The 20,095-nt window shown below is 45.0% G+C and overlaps 2 protein-coding genes across 5 annotated transcripts in view; one reads left to right on the top strand and one right to left on the bottom strand.

Moving 5' to 3' along the window:
* The window catches only part of dpysl3 (dihydropyrimidinase like 3), a 31,991-nt gene extending 26,220 nt beyond the window's left edge, over positions 1 to 5,771 (top strand). For 2 of the 4 annotated variants that reach the window (XM_036523641.1, XM_036523639.1), the window contains exons 13-14: positions 1,517 to 1,679; positions 3,555 to 5,771. In XM_036523641.1, the coding sequence (XP_036379534.1) occupies positions 1,517 to 1,679; positions 3,555 to 3,649 (258 nt within the window). In that variant the 3' untranslated portion in view covers positions 3,650 to 5,771. Of the gene's footprint in view, positions 1 to 1,516; positions 1,698 to 3,554 lie in introns of all 4 variants that reach the window. The other 2 variants (XM_036523640.1, XM_036523638.1) reach the window with 1 other exon arrangement.
* A 4,071-nt stretch (positions 5,772 to 9,842) lies between these two features.
* stk32a (serine/threonine kinase 32A) overlaps positions 9,843 to 20,095 on the bottom strand; it is a 40,190-nt gene continuing 29,937 nt past the window's right edge. Inside the window, exons 6-12 of the mRNA XM_036524220.1 lie at positions 19,009 to 19,098; positions 18,271 to 18,374; positions 17,000 to 17,116; positions 16,419 to 16,544; positions 15,612 to 15,740; positions 10,664 to 10,728; positions 9,843 to 10,090 (exon numbers count right to left, since the gene is read on the bottom strand). Of these exons, the coding sequence (XP_036380113.1) occupies positions 9,973 to 10,090; positions 10,664 to 10,728; positions 15,612 to 15,740; positions 16,419 to 16,544; positions 17,000 to 17,116; positions 18,271 to 18,374; positions 19,009 to 19,098 (749 nt within the window). The 3' untranslated portion in view covers positions 9,843 to 9,972. The remainder of the gene's footprint in view (positions 10,091 to 10,663; positions 10,729 to 15,611; positions 15,741 to 16,418; positions 16,545 to 16,999; positions 17,117 to 18,270; positions 18,375 to 19,008; positions 19,099 to 20,095) is intronic.

Below are 20,095 nucleotides of genomic sequence, written 5' to 3'. Positions count from 1 at the left end.
GCTCAGAAACGCCAGGGAGCCTGCGCCCGAAGGCCCCCTCGCTGTGTGTGCCAGGGGAGTCTGACTCTCTGGCACTTCTCCATGGAAACGGTGCCCGTCGGAGGGCGGGGCTGGCGCGGACTGAAACGACTGCCATTGCTGCTGGCGATGTGATGGCCTTAGATGGGGCTGAGGAAGTCGATATCAAAGTCACATCAGGCCATGTGCTTGCTGGCTCGCCTCTGTGGGGTGGAAATGCACGATGATATCCTATCCCAATTCGTTCTGAAAGAGCCTGCATGGAAACCCGACATAAATTTCTTATTTGGGACACACATTATGGTATTTATTTGCATTCCTCAACAAACAGTCCAACCTGCCATCAAGCTATGATATACTGTAAGGCACAGTAATGTAAACCAGTGCTTTCTTACCGAGACAGAATGTTGATTCCAATACGAACGTTTATTTTTGGTGGGGATTACCAACACTGTACACAATGGATCACTGTCTTCCCTCACGGCAAACTGAAGCCAGCCGCGAGAGCGGTGAATTGTGGGACTGTTAACTGTGGTTAGATACATAATGGTTGTGCTGTTTTCAGAATTGGCTCACCTAAGATAAAAATAGCAAAGGGAGTGTGTAACGCAAACAGAAGTTGCCAGAAAAGTGGTAAGGTCTTAACTAGCTCTCAGGATAGACTGATTTACATGGAGGGGGAGGACAGGCTGGGAGTTCATTTTTTATTTTTTTTTCTTACTATGGTGCAGATACGAATCTTCTCTGCATAGACTTGTAGGGTTGCCCGGGCAACGCAGGCAGCACTCTCAAACACCTGCCCGTGTGTGTTGTCGTGGCGATGTCTGATCGCTCCCTGCTGTTCCTTTCAGCACTTGTTCCTTAGCTCAGAGGTCTGGAGAGGGCTGCAGGGGTCATTATGACTTTTAGTGCTAACGCTAAAGCTGCAAACCAGGTGCAGGTTTACCAGGATCAGAGAATTAGGTCAAAGTACATGAAAGGATGTTTGACTTCATGGTTGTTTTACTGATCTGGATCCTGCCAGACTTCTTTTGCCTTCATGGTCACATTAGTTCCAGCTTGGATCTTTGTTCTGGCCTCCTCATTTCGGCAGTGAAGGAGTACTCCACAGAGGGAGAGGAAACTGCCGGGTCTTGTGATGTGCCTTTTGTTTTTGGCCAGTCTGGCCGTCTGTTTCCTTCCAAGTTTTGTCATTCCGATGCTCCCGGATGGATTATTCTCCCAAGGATTCCGCTGCATCACATGACCAGACAGATGACCTCACCGTCCAATCAAAATTGAGAAAAGAGCATCTTTCAAAGCCCTGCACCATGTCCCTCCACCAATCTGGCAGTGCTGTCCTTATGAAAACACAGTGAAATATGCTTTTTTATACAGGCACAAGCCGTTCTGCAAACAGCCATATGAATCATATTCTAAGCAGATGCAATGGTGTGTTGCATGTATAAATGGCTGTAATATTTCTCCCAAATGTTCTCTCTTTGTCTCCCTCCACCAGCTGGCTGTTCTGCGGGCAGTTCCTAGGGGCATGTACGATGGGCCTGTGTCTGACTTCACCCCCATGTCCCGTGGCGGAACCCCGTCCGCCTCCACCCGCACCTCCCCCACGAAACAGACCCCACCTGTTAGGAACCTCCACCACTCTGGCTTCAGTCTAGCAGGTAACCCTGCGCAACGCGGTGAGCTCAGCATTTTTTTTTTGGTTCATTCGTTCCTCTGTCATGCGCTGGCTGAGAAAGCACCGGGAGCTGCTGCAGCATCACACATTGGCCAACAGCTTTCATTAATACAGTAAGGTCAATACATTACCATACAATCTGTCCATCGCTGTGGAGAAGCTGGCCAACACTTCTCACAAAAGAACAGAACAGAACAGAAAGAGCGAACATTAAAAAAACAATAATCTACTTTAAAAACCAACAAATGAAACCAGCCTGATCAAACAGTCAGCTGAAAAAATAAGCCCTCTGCTCTCCAGCCACACACCTGTATTTAACAGACTTTTAATTCAATGGGCTGGTTCACATAGACAAAGACAATTATCATTTGACAATTAAACAATTAACCTGTATGGAATGGAATTGACCGATGTAAAAGTTATTTACAAGGTTGGAAATGGAAGACAACAGTGCTTAGACATTCAACAAGTGACAATTTAACAAACTCTTTTGGGGGAAAAGGTGAAGCTTCTCCCTCACGATCGCCCTGCTGTAAAACTAGATGCAGATGCGTGTGCCTGAAGCTGGGCTATGTTTGGTTTGTTCTGTTCTAAATGCAGAGCCTCTGTGGTCTGTCCCACTGCTGTGTGGAGTTAGGACCCATATGCAGTGCAGTTGTCTCCAGTCCTGCAGACCCGGTGCTTTCTCAGAGCGGTTGGTTGGCATCTGTTGCGTGCTGTTCTGCTGTTCCTTAGTTATCCCTCTGTCATGACGCTGTACAAGCATCTCATTGTATCGACAGATTTGTTTGATCGACTGCAGTTTTGAGTGCACCCATGATTTCACTCCTCTCTGTCTGCCTCTGTCTCTCTCTCACTCTCGTCCTTCTCCCCCTTTCTCTCTTTGTTGTTTTGTCTTTGTGATTTTATTCCTGTTTATTCTGAGCTTTCAGCGCAGGTTGTGTAAGCATCTGGTCGTTAAAAGGGCTTTTCTTGGCTCCTCTATTTTTAATGAACAGACAGAGGAGTTGATTACATTAGAATGATTGTTTGTCTGAATTTCTAATGTGTAACAAAGCATGGATGGTAAACTCTATTTTATCTGGTACTAATATCATGAAAAGAACCAGGTCTTGTCATGGCAAACTCCAGAGGCAGTAATGTAACCTTACAGCAATTTACGCGAGCAGTTATTAGGCTTCCTTGGAATTATTTATGGTGGAACCATGTAAACATTTTTAGGGGGGTAGCTTATTGTACGTACGACCCACTTACTGAAGACGATGATTTCCACTGGAAAATATTTACCCAGCCTCTCTCTCTCTCTCTGTAACCTTGATCACCCATTGTGTTTATTGTGCTGCTTTTCACTGAATTCTCTTATGGGCCTCACAAATAATCAGAGCTTAATCAGACTGGGGGTCGTCTGCATCCTCTGCAGACCTCACCAGCGGGAGATGGGGGTCACTCTGCTCCCCAGTTCCTCCAGTCTGACCCGTCAGTCACGTCTCCCCTGGAGACTGTCTCTGCAGCTGGCCTGCTTCGGGACGGTTTAATAGTGCTCTGGCAGTTTGCTGAGGTTTAGGGCTCTAATCTTGGTTGACGTGTGAGGTTTATGTAACCATGCACCGCTGTCTCAGGGCATTGGGTTTCAGCAGGAACAAACAGTGGTTCTGATTATTTTGTCCACCTCATACATCTACCTCAATCGTAGTGAGTTTGAAAAGGACACAGTCTGAAGGTCACAGAGACTCCTGGGTTTGTCTAGCAAGGCTTACTGTCTACTGTGGAGGTCCTGGCTGGTTCTAGTAGTGCTGTCAGATCCAACATTTAATGTTTTTGAACCTTTGTTTTGTTTTATTTTTTTTCTCCCCTACAGGTGCCCCCACCACAGAGGAAACCCCCATCCGGCCAGCAGGACGGCGTATAGTAGTGCCCCCTGGTGGCCGCTCTAACATTACATCTCTGAGCTAAAGTTAGAAAAAAGAGAAAGAAAACCACAGCCACTGGGAAAGGAGACATGATTGGTTAAAGTTTATGTCAGACAAAACACTGAATCCTCATGCCTTACCAATCACGAATGCTACCTGCTATAGCTTTAAGAGCATAGTATTCCTTCTCCTCAGAAATCCCAGGTCAGGCAGTGGAACCAACAACATGTAAAAACATATAGGCTCTGGAGTTATTTCGTGGTTAAAGGTCATACCGTCACACACACTGTCAGTGTTCTGAAGCTAAGCTTTTATCCCTGAAGAATACAATGACCTCTAGGTAACTTTACGACAGGACAGAAAATTTCTCCTAATTGCTCATATTATAGCATCTCACTTAACTATCCTCCTCTGTCTGAGTGTAGTTATATCACCATCATTACTAAGTACAACGAAGAACAGTTCAAACCTGTTGATACGTATTCCTAAAGCAAGGCTCACAGAATGCCATTCTGGGAAACCAACTGTCTATTACCTGCTTGGTGCATGTTTCCCAATTTCATAATTTTTCAGTGTTGCTTCATTTTGTAACGCACTTAAATGTTCTTTCCTCAAAAGGGTTTGTTTGAATGTGAGGCAGTAGAAATCATGGATGAATCTGAACTATTTTCCATAGTTCTATCTTCATTTTCCTGGATTTTTCCATGTTTTGAATATCCTGTGACCAGTGCCTCACAGATAAATGCTTGTGTACACTGATGATATACAGTACTTCACTATACTTTCAATAGCAATTCAGTCATTTCCTCTTTGTCTGCAAGTGTGTTTTCTAGGAAAAGGAATACTATTTCAGAATGTTGCTTTGTTTTTTGTTTGTTTTTTTTTTTGGTTAAGCTTTCAATGTCTCTTACTAGTTTGCGATAGTCCATAGCGATGATAACATGCAATACCATCAACCATAGATAGGTGGCAATGTGAGTCTGATAGATGTAATGTAGCTTTGTGAATGATGTTGTTTGCTGTATCCTTGGGTTATTAAACCAGGAATATTTGATAGCGTAATAATTTAAAAAAAAACAAGATAAAGTGTACCTGGTGTACAGATTTTGTACACATGCAAGAAGGCGTTGGTAGAGGAGGTTTTCATGTTTTTCAACGCGCTCTTCGCTGGCTGCATTGTGGGTGATTGTTCTTTGCATTTGCTTGTTAATCTCAATCTTAAGCTTAATGCCTGTTCTAATCTTACATTTAGCTAACAATCTGGGAAAAGGAAATTCAGTCTTCAGGAAAAAATGAAATACAAAATGTCATTTTCTAGCATATTTAACTTTGGCCATGCAAGTGATATTGGGAGTTTTGAAAATATGAAGAAAAAAAAGAGAAAAAACCTGCATTGAAATAACAACAATGTAACACTGACCTTTAATCACTGACTTTTAATTTTCCCTTTAACAGTATAGACTCCCTCTTTTCCTAATGTGATCAAATGCTGAGAATGCCTAGCCACTGCTCCATGATCAGAGAGGAGCAGTTCTCAGTTCAGGCCTTCAGTAAAAGCATACATTTAGCACCATGGCTTCAACTGAGTTGAGACTCCATTCTGGCAGACTAGATGGGTGCAAAATTTTGCCCTTAAATTGGTTTGGAATGGGGTCTGTCCTATTATGTGGTGACTTTCTGACATCTCTCAGCAGTACTGACTCCAAATTGCAAACCTCACAGTGACCATGACATTAGAGAGAGAGTCTTGTCATTAGCCAGCACCCAATAAAGACCTTTTAATGTGTGGGGAGAGCTTGTTGATCTTGTTGTCATTCAGAAAGTTTCTGGATGCCTCTCCTCTCATATTACAATGCACAGAAATGGGGCTTGAATGATTTTTTTGTATGTTTTTTTTGTGCTCAGTGAGGGAAGGAATGCTGTTGCTTGCTGGGTGCCATTTTTAGCGATCCCAATCAACTGATGAGGAGAGGTGATGTTTTACAGAGAAACAGAATTCCAGACATTTCAAAGGGTTGTTCTATTTATGTTAGTCTGACTGTTTTTATGTTCTTCTTTTTTTTACCATTTTATCAATAACCCAGAAAATGGCAGGTCGAAAACAGACAATGAATTGTTGAGTGGTTGTATGAATTTTTCCTGAATAAACATGAGTTGCAATCCAAGTGGTCTCCATTTTTTTCTGAGTATGCTAACAATGAAATTAGCACAGTTTGTTAGGCAAATAAGAGTGAAAGTAAAATCTGACCCTCCAAGGTCAACTCTGGGAAATGCACATCATTTTAATCTGCCATTCAAGTACCCGTTGAGCTGGACTGAGTAGAGACCGTCATCCTTTCGCCTGAATATTTAGACTGGGATACAGCCTGCTGTACAGTGGGAGGAGAATGCGATCTTCCGTGGATGGGCATTATGATGATTTCTTGTACCACAGAAGAGGTGACAGACAGTTAGCCAGTGAAACTGCCTTGAAATGAATCTCATTAAATGATTGTCTAAGGTGATTCCTACCTGTGTGCCAGACTGCTACTTAAAATTAGTGTTGAGAACTGAACTCCTTTGCTATAGGTCTGAAAGGCTAGTATTACCTGGCAGGCTAGTGATTCCCTCTGAAGAGTGTTGTGGGGCTGTGTCCAGTATATCATTCAGAGAAACATTCCAGAGATTCATTCACTTACCTCCCTTTGTAAGTAGAAGTTGCATCACCTGGCTCTGAGTGAAGTATGGATTTGATTGATTTGAGTTCACTTGAGTTAACTTCAAAGCCACTCTGAATCTCAAAAACACACCTAGCCCATATCTTGCAGATGTGTTAAAGAGTACTGTATGCTGGATTTGAAAGGAATGTCCTGCAAATGTGGGCATAAAAATCAATGGCATTCTGGGTATGCGCAGTTTGGACATGGTCTGTTCCAGGAGGGGGGGGGGCAGCAAAAATAAAATGCTTTCCCACCTTTCATGGACCCAGGGCAGCAGCCTATCAGAGAGCAGGGACACCACCAGCCCACCAATCAGCCAGGGCTAAGACACCTGATACCTTGGTCAGTGTTCAGGTAAGTAACAGCCAGTCAGTCTGTGGAGTTGCAGTACCAGGAGAAGTAGCCGCAAGGTATTTGACCAAAGTTCTGAACCCAATAATGAGATACTGTATATATTGCTTGACTAGAGCATTTTCAGAGTAGTGAAGAAGAATGAACTTGCTATAACCCTCAAGAGTAACCAAGTACATTATAGTACCCAAGGATAACCCACTCTTTCCTTGGCTTTGCTTTTGCTTTGCTTGTCAGTCAATCACCACCTGGCCTGCTGAACTGTGATATCATCTGAAGCCTTCTGAGTTAGCGATGAATCAGAGTGAAGTATGGCCTAAATCTGCAGAAACGCCCAGAGAACACTCAGTTCATTTTCTGCCTTAGTTCCCCCTGCTGTGGTAATAGTGGTCCAAGTGGCTGGCCTCAACATTCCTTGTGACATCATTATTCTAGTGTTTTTCACAAACAAAGACAGGAGCCAAAGCTGGAGTGTACGTACTTGCCGTTTTTAAAGCAACACAAAAAAAACAAACCTAACCCTGCTTCCTGTTTCCTAAAGGCCAGGCCATATTTGATTGCTCGGGTAGATGAGGGTGCTATATTTAGCCTATTCCTTCTCTGTGACATTACCCAGTGGGATTGTTTTCTGTTGAAGTCCCACCCAGCTGTGAACACAACAGTTCCTCCCATTTTAATGGCACTTGCGTTCGAAAAATAGTATAAGAGGCAGCGATGTTAAAGCAACACTCTGAGCCTTTTAGAATCACATAATTCTGACACCTCATCCAAATTTCCATCATTTGGTCATTTTTATAGTCGTTTAGTCATGTTTCACTGTATTTTGTTGGAACCACAGAGACACAGTGATGATCTGGTGTCTTTAAGGGTGGAGCTGTCTTTATCTACAGATTCCAAGGTGTAGCATTGTGGTAAGTAGCAGGGCTCATAAACGAAAGGTTGCTGCTTCAACTCCCTGCTGGGGCACTTTTGTTAGGTACATTGGGCAAGGTACAGAATTGCCTCAGGAAATATCCAGCTGTATAAATGGAAAACATATAAAAACTGTAACCTATGTAAGCCACTCTGGATGAGAGCGTCTGCTAAATGACAATAATGTAATGTGTTGTGGACTTCCCTCCAAGAACACGAATGGCTTGAGAGAATCCGCACGTCTGAATGCAAAGCTCTGCATAACGTATTAATGTCCAGTAACTCCCTCGATCACTGCGCTCTTCGCTTCCGCAGAACAGTCTGTCCACAGAGGATAATTCAGACTCCATCAATAGTGCTTATCTTTATCAGAACGGAAAAAAAGCAGAAGCACTTTAGCAGTGGCACTCGGGTGCACAGAAGAGCGCACCTGAGGCCAGTGGCTATTGATTTTGACACTACATCTCACATTAGTAGAGTGTCCACTAGGAGCCTCTGGCCCAAGCTACTGCCAGTGTGTATTCGCGCCCCGGCTAAGTGTTTATATTTTAATTGAAATCCATTTTCCTGTCGACTGATTTAAAGATTTACCATTTTTGCATGTGACATGAGCGGCTCACGTTTTATCTTAAGACGGAAAACACACAAAGATAATAAAAGCATGGTCATCCATCAAGGCCATTCATGGAAAAATGCAATTATTGGCTGAGGCTTGAGGTATAAACAGCGAAGTCTTCACCCTGTGCTTCATTGGAATACCTGATGATTGGATTATCATGGCCAGGAATGGATGGATGGAAAAGCAATCTTGTAAACACCATATTTTATCTATGACTGTACTTTTGAGTGCCACTAAATTTCACCTCTGTAGATTTCTAGTAAGCAATCATATCGATTGCCCTTGGAGCCAAGGCAGTGTGCCTTTCACAGAATAGGAATATTACCTTCTATGAACACAGGAGGGCAGTGTTTCATAAGTTTTTAAAACAATGTCTTCCTTAAACAAAAAAGAAAAGGTTACTTTACTGAGTGTAAATATATTTATTCATATGGAATTGAACACATTGACTGCATTTTGTTTCATATAACTGCTATAGTGAACATCACATGGTTTACATTGTTAGCTTCTTTCTGTTTTGTTTTTTTTTTTATTTACAAAGATCCAGCTGGGTACAAACAATTATTTACAATGCCCTACAGTGCCTTTTGTCATATTCTCCTGCTAGTTACTAGCAATGAAAAACCCCTTTCTTTAATCGGTGCTGAATACAGTTAAATGCTATCTACTGTAAGAAATGTAGGTTTCTTTCTTCCTTTCTCTAATTCAAAGGTTCAACTTCAACTAGTCACCTTCACTGGGAATGGCTCTTACCCGACAAAGCACTCATAGACAGATAATGTAACCTTTCCACATCCTCAAGGGTTGCCTTGCCTCAAAGCATAACCATCAGAAATGAGCCTCAGACATAACTGATTTGACAGTAAACTTAAAAAAGCTGTAAGCCTACTGCAGCTCAGACCACACTTCTGTCTGAGTACCATATGAACACAAAATGCCACTTACTGCCTATGAAACAGGTTTGAAAAATCAACATACAAAAGAGAAAGAAAGCAAAAAACAAAAAAAAAAAGGTTTCAAAGCTGACTTGGTGTATAGCCACAGGGGTAGAGCACCCCGCAGACACATTCTGTACACTGTCCCTCATTTCTTTACTGGCGAGGCAGAGCTGGGGAGTAATATTTAGAAACTGAAATGTGAGTTCAAAGCCAAAAAACGTTCCTGAGCGCTATCATCCAAGTTCAATGCCTTCAGCGTACCATCATTAACAGGTAAACTGTGTGTGAAGAGTCTGCTGCAGGTGCCCTGTACGCTGACAGCGTGCTGTGTGTGGAGCAACAGCAGTTCCAGTCAGCCAATGACAGACCCAGACAGGCTCAAGCTCTTTGGGTTTCTGAGATCTGAGCGCGTGGTGCTTCACGTCCTGTCTCAGCTCTGCGGCGGGGGCAGGGTTGTGGGGGGGGGCAGGGGGGGGCGGCAGGGTCCGGGGAGCGTTCCAGTTTTTTTCTCTGAAGTCGTTCTCGTCTGATGGCTTTCTGCCTGTGGTGCGGTGAGCGACGGCACTCTTTGAATCTCGAAATTGAAGTCTAGCTCCTTGAAATTCAGCCAGGCTCTCTTTCTGAACCCGGCTGCCGGAGGGCGCATTCTCCTGCAGACTGCGGAGAGCGAGCGTGACTCGAATGAGGGCTGGGGGGTCCGGCGGGGTGGGGGTGGGGGGGGGTTTTGTCTTCTACTTCTGACCAGTGATGTCACACACTGATACAGAGGGATGGGGGTGGGACAGCAACAGTCCTTGAACAAGCTGCATCCAGGCAACACGCAGGGAAGGGGCTTCGAGAGATGTTACTACCCTGACACGTAGGCGGCCGGGTCTATGTTGTTGTTTTGCCCGTCTTCGATGTCCTCATACTTTTCTTTAACGCTGACATCATTTCCCTCTGTGTCCTCCTTGGCTCTCTTTAACCTGCAAGAGGGAGGAGAAATGCCAGCTATTCACGCAGGTTGACAAAGAAAGCTGGAATGCCTAACCTGCCTCAGGCAGGAATGTATCAACAGTCTGAGTGTGTTAGGGAGAACCTGTTATTGGTCCACATTGTGCGGCAACAGTTTATCCCAGAATAATCACTATCTTCACCATTGTTATTTAGAAAAGTAAATTCATGCACAAATCCAACTGCTTCTCTAAAACTGTCAAAAACAAACGAGCCACATTTGAAATGCGAGACTTGTGTGTTTCAAAGGAAACAATTATCCTGAGCTGTATAAAAGGCCACTAATGCATGAGCTTAACCTTGTTGGGCAGAACTGACAGTTCTAGCCATTACCTTGTCAATGGTGAGCAGGGCATTGTTGGTAAAAAGAAAAATGCAGGAGGGAGGAAGGGCTTTTGAATAGACCTGTCTTGCAGGCATTAAAACAGATGATTGCAATCATCCGTCTATTGGTTAATTAATGATATATTAAGCACTTTTTTAATGCAGTTGTCTCTTGGTATTTGTAGGGTAGATTAAGTTGTGAGCTCAGATGTGAGTCATACTTCTCTCTGTTGAAGATGATGAAATCCCTTTGAACATTCTCCAGGCGCTGCTGCAACTGACCGTTCTGGAGCATCAAAAGCGGTTTGAAGAAAAAAGAAAACACACAGCCGTTAGTACTTTCATCAAACTAAACAGCCTGAATGAGGCCACCTACATGTTGAATGTGTGAGAGGGGGACAAGTGTATCCCCTTTCAAAGGTGTGCCTCTCTGAGTCATCACACATGTGTGTCTGTCAGCACACTTCTGAAAAAAAAAAAAAAAAACACAGACGTCACGAAAGAAAAGAGACACTCAAGGTGTTAGTGGCTCGGTTTGAATCACAACCAAAGTGCAAGAGGTTCTACTTCACAAACACAGTCTGGAGATTCGGTGATCACCAAAAAAAAAAAACTAAAGAAAGAAACTGTGTTAGTATTAAGTAAAACAAATACTTGTATTGTGAACACTTCATTGCAAGCCTGGGACAAATGCTGATTGGATCCAGGGGTTGATCAGCTTGCAAGAGCCAGCGTTTTCTCATGAGGAAGCCTACAAGGTGAAGCAACGTGAGGCCAGCTTTCGTGGGGGGGGTTGCAGTTGCACTGCCTTATAGCACCCTGACAGAGCTAACAAACACAGTCCCGTCTGGTCCTCCGGAAAGTGACAGCTCGTTGGACGCCTCCCCCGGAAACTTATTGTCTCACTGATGGGCGGTGTCAACCAGACAGCGGAGGGGGCACAGCTGCCCTCTCTCCGGGGCGCCCGGCGTTGGCGGGCGCCCAGAGGAACGAGGGAAAGAGGAAAAGAGAGCTGGCACTGCGGTGCAGCCCACATGCTGGCGAGAACAATGCCAAAACACGGGCCGAAAAAGGCTTGATTAGAGGAAATACGCTTACAGATAAGACACTTTCAATTACAGCTCTGCGAATGGCCCCCTCTCTTAAACAGCTTTCAGTGGCGTGACGCTGCGACTTCCTGATTTATGCAGCTGTCCCTCCTGAGCTGATGGACCGCTCTGGTCTCCCTCTGCTTTTTTACTGTCGGAGGGGTAATAGCAGCGGTGGCCAAACTGAGTCGGGACCCCCTGGGTCGTGCTGAAGGCGGCTGAGGTGGGTTGTCTGACATGCAAGTATGTAAAAATGTGTAAAACCACAATGACGTCTGTATGCCCCCCTGCAAAGACACTCACACCAATTAAACTAAATGCTGCCTTGGCTGGCATACACTAAATTCCATTGCCATGTCTTCAAAAATTTTCCCATTTGACCAAACATCAGGCTACATTTAATATGGAATTTGCGATAAAAAAAATATATTCATTCATTCAAATGGGTCCTTGTAACTGTAAATTGTTCAGAAGAACTGCGGCCATGAAGACCTGGGACCATGTTCAGACTGCTAAAGCCATTTAAATCTCTGTCCTTCAACACCATTTTCACAAAGGGGACCTGAATGTCCAGATGCATTACTCACAGCCCTGCCTGCGCTGGTGTAACACCGCCCTGCAGTGAGTGATTTATCCCGGTAAGTGGACTGTGCTCAGAAGCGGCCCTGTAATGGATGGAGAAAGCAGCGCGGCTATGAGAGGGACAGCAAAAAGGGACGACTAGAAAGAGGAGTCCCCCTTTCTTCTTTCTCACGGCACGGGAGGGGCACCCGCAGAGTAATTGAGCCAGTGCCGCCGTCCATTAGAGTTTTTCGGCGCCGGAGGAACGCTCGGCAAGGCCAGGCAACGCCGCGCAGCTCGGAGTAATGAGCCGACAGGCAGACATTAAGGGCAGCGCTGTTCATACAATATTGATCTCTCTGCTTTGGAAGTAACGCACGCAGCAGACAGCCTCTCCTCTCCTCTGCCGGAGGGCACACACACTGCCATGCAGATCCACTCCCCACTCCACTCCAGAAGCACTGTAGCTCCATAACTTTCCCCGCACACTCTTAACAGACACACTTTCCCTCCATTAATTAGACTCTGCAGCTCCTGCTCATTGACTCTTGGGGCATTTTTTACTGATTGGATGTATGCAGATGGTGTACAGATTTTGTCCTGAGCAGTTAGTTAGTTAGTTAGTTCTGGACATTGTTGGGACTTTTTTTCCCCCACACTTGTGCCAATATGATTTTTGAGGGTGATTCTGATGAAGTGCCTCACTCAGTGAGTGGGAGCAAGACACGATCCCTGTCTGCACTGGTCCCTCAGTGGTGGAATGAACTTCCCATGGGGGTCAGGACAGCGAAAACACTGGCCATCTTCAGATACAGAATGAAGCCCCACCTCTTCAGACTGCATCTCGGTTCCACCTCAATCCCTGCCCCCTAACACCTGCTACTTGTATTACTTGCTGTTTATTTTATGCATAGTATCAGGATGTTTTTTGGATTCTGTGATCTAGTGACTGTGATGTACTGTAGCACACTTGTCTTCTCTTGTCTAGTCAGGTTGCACAAGTTAACTTGTGGTAGGGCTCACACTCACTGGTCTGTGCTGTTAGCCTGGTCTGACACTGTTGCTCATTCAACTTGAATAAATATACTTCTGTTCTTTTGTGCTAGAGGTCACTCTGGATAAGAGTGTCTGCTAAATGAATGTAACATAATGTAACATCTCCCTCTGAAGCAAAGCCATAATCCAGTTCACATACAGTTAACCTGATGCTAGGCATACACCAGGGGTTCCATATCTTATAACTACTCCTTTTCCGTACGAACTTATGCAGTCTGAGTGCTGTCAAAATGCCATTTTCAATCTGCATGATAAACAAGCAGGAGACGAAAACATTAACACTGCTTTACTGCTCCATTTTGGTATTTCTAAGCAAATAAAACTAAATTCAACCTTTACCTTGAAATAAGCCTCAGGGATTAGCCAAAATGCTTACAGTACACAGGCTTGTTTGAATTTGAAGCACGAATGCTCGAGGCAGAGGACAAATTCATTTTCTGAGTATGGTAATGATGGAAATACATATATTCTATCCTATCTAATGAGCTCATTTCCATTCTAGGTGCAGAACAGCATCATTCTTTTTGGAGCGAGCTGGAGAAAACAAGCTAAAAAAAAATTATACAACCACCTGTCTGTTTTTGAGGTGGAACCACTTTTACTGGAACAGAACTGGTAGTGCATGTGTCATGTTAGATACACATGTTCAATATGTATCTTTTTTTATTTCACTGGAGCACAATAGTAAAATATAAAGCAGGTAATTACATTTAGTCTACCTCTTTGTATTTTGAGAGTGTCTTTCCAGCATACATCAGTCAAATTCAACTTCAAGCTTAGTGGAAAGCTAGCTAACTAGCGTGCAAGCTTGTGAGTAATCGACCAGCCTTGTGGAAAACCTGCCAACTTGCTAGCGATGTTAGAATCACGAGGTAGCAATGTTTTTAGCTGATACCTTTTACTTGATGGAATATACAATGCAGTAGAATATCACACAATACAATAACACTTTGTTGACCTAGAGTCATTGTTTTCATAATCTTGGGCTTAAACTGGACTTTCACAGTTGATTTAGTAGGATCTTTGGAACATTCTCCCATTCAATCTCTTCAAGCTGGCCAAATAGAATGTCATATATCAGAGACAGTTGCAACAGTAAGTTAGAAAAATGTTTTGGAATCATACTGTTACAACTTCAAAACAATATTCCAATATAAATCAGGCACTAACACTTGAGGTCTTACAGTGCTACACTCTGAGGGATAAGGATTCAACCACAAGGAGGCGCTATTGTGAACACTTTAAAAGTTTGTATTACAGTGAGATTGCAAATTTAACTAAGAGTTCTTTCTCCCTGCTGTGGCAATTTTCAGTTAATTGTCCAAAAAACTGCATAATGCAATGTGTGAGTAAACACATTCACATACAAATCACCTTGAAAGAAAGTAGCTGTTTTCTTGAAGTAATGTGCACACACTTTATAGCAGACAAACCGTACCCTATATTTTATACTACAGACTATCCTGGCCTGACTTGATTCTAATAAAGCCACTCCATAAGATTTGTGAGTTTACCAAGCTAATACTTTAAATCTATTGGGGAAGTGTGACATAAAATCTGTAATGTAGCTGAGGTTCTTTGGATAGAGACCAAAAACAAAAAAAAATCAGCTTAGGATTTACTGTTGAACCGTGTGTGGGGCAATCGACTCTCGACATGCAGCACAAATTTCTGAATAAATGCACCGGCCAATAGCTCATCATTACCCAATAAAATCCCTCCTCGTACGACTGCATGCTGTCTTGGGTAAACAAATCCTAAATTGTGCTAAAGGCCACTGCGGATAAGAGGACTCGGCTGGCTGCGTTTTGAGCCGTGCCTGAACTGAGTAATGCTGGGAACACGGGGGCACCGAAAGGCCGAGGTGTCGGAGAGAGGCCGCTCACTTCCCGTGTAGGAAGAGCGCTGTCAGTAACAGCACCAGTCCAGCAGGCACTCGCAAACGACAGGCCAAAGAGAATGTCTGACAAATGCCCGCCGCTGAAAACGGCTTTAATTAAATCACCGCTGCCGACTCGTCCTGTTCCCTTCATTAATAAGTCGCCTGCGTTTCACCCTCGTCAGACGTTTCTTAAGGGGGGCGATTTCAAATTAACCTTTGGCATTTTTTTTCTGCTGGCATAAACAGCCATAAGACGTAGCAGATTTATGTGTGAAGCAGAAAAAAAGGGCGGAGTGATTGCACCGCTCACCTTCTTTCCAATGCCCAGAGTCTCTACACTGGCAATTCATTCTGGACGATGCTCAGACTTAATGCATTTCAAAAATGTGCCTTCCCCCATTCATTATGACTTTTAAGGAAATTTAAAGATGCGGGCTGCCATGGAACGGGACACTTTGGCTGCTTGTCACCTGGTAGTAAAGTATTTCCCTAATGACGCCAGATGGAATGGAGATTCTGGGTCTGAGTGAAATTTGGGTGGCATAGGAGTCTCGGCATAGGGAGGGCCCTGGCAGAACTCACCTGAGGGGAGCTCTCGGACCCGTGCTCCCGAGTCTTTCTCGCCAGCCTCTTCTTCTTCTTGTGGAGTGGCTTGGACTCCAGGATCATCTCCTCAAGCTCGAAGGTGGGGTCGCAGTTCAGCCTCCGCCTCTGTTGTGAGGGGCAAACACGAGGACAAGATCCAATTGGCCACTGACGACTGATCTCTACATTCCAGTATGGGTGCCATGGGGAACCCCAGACATCACAGCTATTCAGCAACAATGTCTAACGTTATCAGCTAATACGTAAGAGCTACTATTACGAATTTTTTACAAGTGCTACTGAACAACATTCTAGGCATTATAGGCATTGTGCAAGTCATCAGTGAAGTATTAGGTACCTTCCCTCTGGAATCAGCCAGCATTTTTACAGGCTCCTACTCAGGATATTGGTTGTGACTCAGGCAAACATAACTCAGTGCTGAAGTCTTTCCCACTTTGTGCATGGCTGCGTGCAATGAACTGGAGGGGCAGACAGACTCCCTGCATTTGCCGCGTCACGTCCCCGCTGATTCAGGCTCTGCACTGTGAGTTTACGAGGCTGTCAGATGCCCCGCTTTACCTGAGGAGAAGTGAGCCAACAGAGACCCGCTCTGCTGCAGTGGCACACGGCTGCTAACGAAGTGTGATATGAAGCTGTGAGAAAGCACTGAATGTGTTTCGCACATGGAAGGTCTCCTCACACACGCCCTTTGGTCTGCCCCAAGTGCTCCCTCTAGTGGCCATGAAATGCCTCCTAATGTGTGAGAGCAGTCTGTGGACTGGAGATAAAAAGAGTTGAACTTGCGTTGGGAATGAAGCCAGGAGGAATCTGCTTGTTCAAAACAGAGTCCCAGTTGACATCAGACAGGTAGTCCAGGTCCTGCAGCTCAGAGAGACTGGAGAGACGCCTCTCCACATCAATGCACAGCAGCTGAAGGAGAGAAGAGAAGTTTGTATAGCAACAGACACGTGAGTGAAATGCAATCAAAACCTCCAGAGGTTTGTGATGTAAGATGAGATTCATGTTTACACCCAACAAATTATAGAGAATGCACAGCACATACATAATTGATCATAAATATATCTTTTCCCCTTGATGCAACCCTGTTTGGATGATAAATACAATATAAAGACACAGAGCACTGGATCATCCATGTATTGCATTTTTCTGTTATGTACTTGCCTCTATGGGTTATATGTATCATTATTACTATTACAGTAAAGTACTAACATCAATCATAATAATATCAGTTAGTAGTCTGAACAGCTGGGAAACAGCTGTGCATAGTGGCCCTGCTATGTTTAGTGCAAACTGTGGGTTGTGGTATTGACATGTGTAATGGTCCTGGACAGTGTAAACATGTGCTGCACCCTGCCAGACTGTACCTTTCTTATCAGGGACTTGATCTCTGTGGACCAGGTGGCGGGGTAGCAGATGTGGACGGTGTGGAAGGCCTGCAGGATCTCATTGGCTGGCGTGCTGGACCGCATCACGTAAGGCCTCTGGGGGAGAGAGCAGCAACATGGGGCAGCAGTGTAGCATAGTGGTAAGGAGCAGGGCTTTTAATCAAAAGGTTGCTGGTTCAATTCCCTGCTGAGGCACTGCTGCTGTACCCCTGGGTAAGGTACTTGACCCATAACTGCCTCACTAAAAATTCAGCTGTATAAATGGATAACGTGTGAAATTATGACCAATATAATTTGCTCTGGATGAGCAGGTGTCATAAATGACAATGATGTAATGTAATGCAATGTAACAGGTGGGAGGAGTTTTAGGGGGACGGGACGCGTGCTAAAATAAAGCTCAAAGGGGAAGTCCTGCTCCCTGGTGCGGGATCGCGACTCATCACCGAGGAGGCGGGAGGATCATCTGTTCTGCACCATCACTCTCACCGACCTGCCACCCTCCCTGCCATCTGGATGCCACACGTGGTTCCGTGACAGTGATTGATGGTCCCGCGCTCTGGGTCCCAGGGCATCCCTGGCACTGACAGCCGAGCCCAGCAGGGAGGCCCAGGTTGGCAAGGTTGTCGCTGACACCGCCGTGCCGGATGGCAGCAGATGTCCCGCTCAGGTTGAGAGGGCACGACTCTGCACACATTTCATTTACTCAGCAGATATTAAGCTATATGTGCTTCACAGACAGAGAAAACTCGGGCCTGGCCGCTGTTGAAGTGAAAAGCCTTCTGACTTGCTGTTATGTGTTATGTGTTAGGGGTGGCAGTGTAGCATAGTGGAAAGGAGCAGGATTCATAAACAAAAGGTTGCCTGTTCGATTTCCTGTGGGGGCACTGCTGTTGTAGCCTTGGGAAAGGTGCTTAACCCAGAATAGCCTCAGTAACAATCCAGCTGTATGTAAATGTAAATGGGTAACGCAAAAAACTGTAACTCAATGTAACTCAATGTACGTCGCTCTGGATAAGAGCTTCTGCTAAATGCCAACAATGTAGTGTAATATAACGTATGAATATTCATGAACAAGGTATGGTTGAAGGCCCTGCGTCCATAGCTAGCACGTGGCTGGCACAACGACAGCACTGGAACCTCCTACACGCAGTATTATGCAGGAAAACAAAGCAGCGCTGAGTATCTTTAAGTGAACAGAACAGTTTCATCTCTCCCATAGCAATGGACCAGCTGACATGCCTGTGTCATACCTGTCCTCGTAGAAGCTCATAAGCCGTGATGCCCAGAGACCACCAGTCCACTGCGAAGGAGTATCCGGGGTGAGTTCCTTCAAAAGGCTGGAACAGCTCTGGGGCTGGATGAGCAATGCAAACATCAGAGGTCAAAGGGCAAGACCCCTGTCCAATAAAACTTGGCAAGCAGAACTTCATTTTAGAACAGCCAGCAAAACAACATTATATCCATGTATTCAGTCAGATTAGGTCTGATTGCCTAAATGGGCGTAAAAAGGCAAAAGGATGAATAAGACAAAAATAGCGTGAATGTGAAGCTGACTTGTCGAAATATGCGTATTCCACTGTAAGAATTTCTTTTAAAATGGAATGGAAGTAGATCACCGCCGAGGTGTTTTAAAGGTGTTTTCTCGGAGCATAATTCCCGATGTGGAATTATATTTAGTGTTCTGTTCAGTGTTATGCGGCCTCTTTGTTCCTCTGCGGTCTAGAAAAGCTCAGCTAACACAAGCACAACCTCCACCTCCCCTCCTTGCTGTTCCCGTTTCTCTGCCGGCTCCGCTAAAAAACAGCATCAGTCATTGATCTTAATCATATCTGACGAGACAAGCAGGCTTCAGGGGTCAATTTACCTGCCATTTCAATCCATCACTCATTCAATAACACTGCCTCTCGTCTCGACTAACCTAAAATAATATTAGTAACAATAAAAGTCACAGTTTAAGCTTAGAAAGCCAGCAATTTAACAGTTTTTACCCATGTATGGTTTAGTCCCGGCGATTGATGTGGCTTTTAAATCCTCCTTCACCACAGCAGCGATGTTGAAGTCTGTCAGATGTGCGTGGCCTACAGGAAAACAGAGAAAATTACTTAGGACAGCGGGGTGAAACACAGAGCCTCAGTTTGGGGTGAGCTGGTTGGGATCTCTCTGAGACTACAGTTCTGGTTTGATGTTATTGCATCTGTTATTATGTAAGGGTGCAAGATGTAGCCGAAAGCTAAACTGCACTATTAAAAGATCGATTCAGGATCGCTTTAGAGCATTGCTGTTTATTTGAGCTGAATTCAAGGTGAGACACTGAAAAGGACCCAGCCAGCCCGCGGGCCGGGGTATGCGTGGGTTTTGCAGGGAACAACTCGGGTCTGCCAAAGTCACTGTCTAACCTTGCTGCATGGCTTCCCCCTGCCTCCGCAGTTGGGGGTGGCCCTCCTTCATTAGCTACTGATTTACAGATTGAACACACCGCAAAGGCGCAAGCTCATTCCCAGGCAACGCCCCCCCCGCCCAGCCCACCCAGCGCCTGGAATTTAAAACAGGCTGGCACGAGAGGGCACGGGCATGGGTGCGTGCTCGCGCCAAGAGACTCTGCTGCGCCTGGCAGATAAGGAAAAGTACACAGAGCCCGAGGAAGGAGTCTGCTGCCCTGAAAAATGTGCGCGGCTGAGGAATGGTGCCGTCTCTCTGTCCTCAAGACAGATTCAGGGCAGCGCTGGAGTCCGGCCAAGGGCGCTCTGGCAGCAGAGACTCAGCTCTAGCGCTGTTCTCAGGTCACGTTCACCGTTTCGCTGCAGTGCCCGCAAACGCGTGTGCTTCTGTCCCGTGGGGAGGAGTGCCCTCACAAAGTCATGGGACGCGATCGTCTTACGAGCGTTAAACATTTTAAAATTCTCCTTGCGCATATGCATGTAGGAGAGAGGCCGTCAGGTACAGCCTTTACACAGGCTGCGAGTGTCACACTGCTGAGAATCCTCGATGCCTCACACACTTGCTTGTAACTGTTCGTCTCCGGCTGCTGTGAACCCTATGCGCCATTAAGCAGAAAAGTGCTTGTATATTTTATTT

Source organism: Megalops cyprinoides, chromosome 3, assembly GCF_013368585.1.
Source record: "Megalops cyprinoides isolate fMegCyp1 chromosome 3, fMegCyp1.pri, whole genome shotgun sequence".
In the NCBI taxonomy this organism is placed as follows: domain Eukaryota; kingdom Metazoa; phylum Chordata; class Actinopteri; order Elopiformes; family Megalopidae; genus Megalops; species Megalops cyprinoides.
The sequence above is the reverse complement of the archived record's forward strand: the minus strand, read 5'-3'. Positions and strand labels throughout refer to the sequence as shown.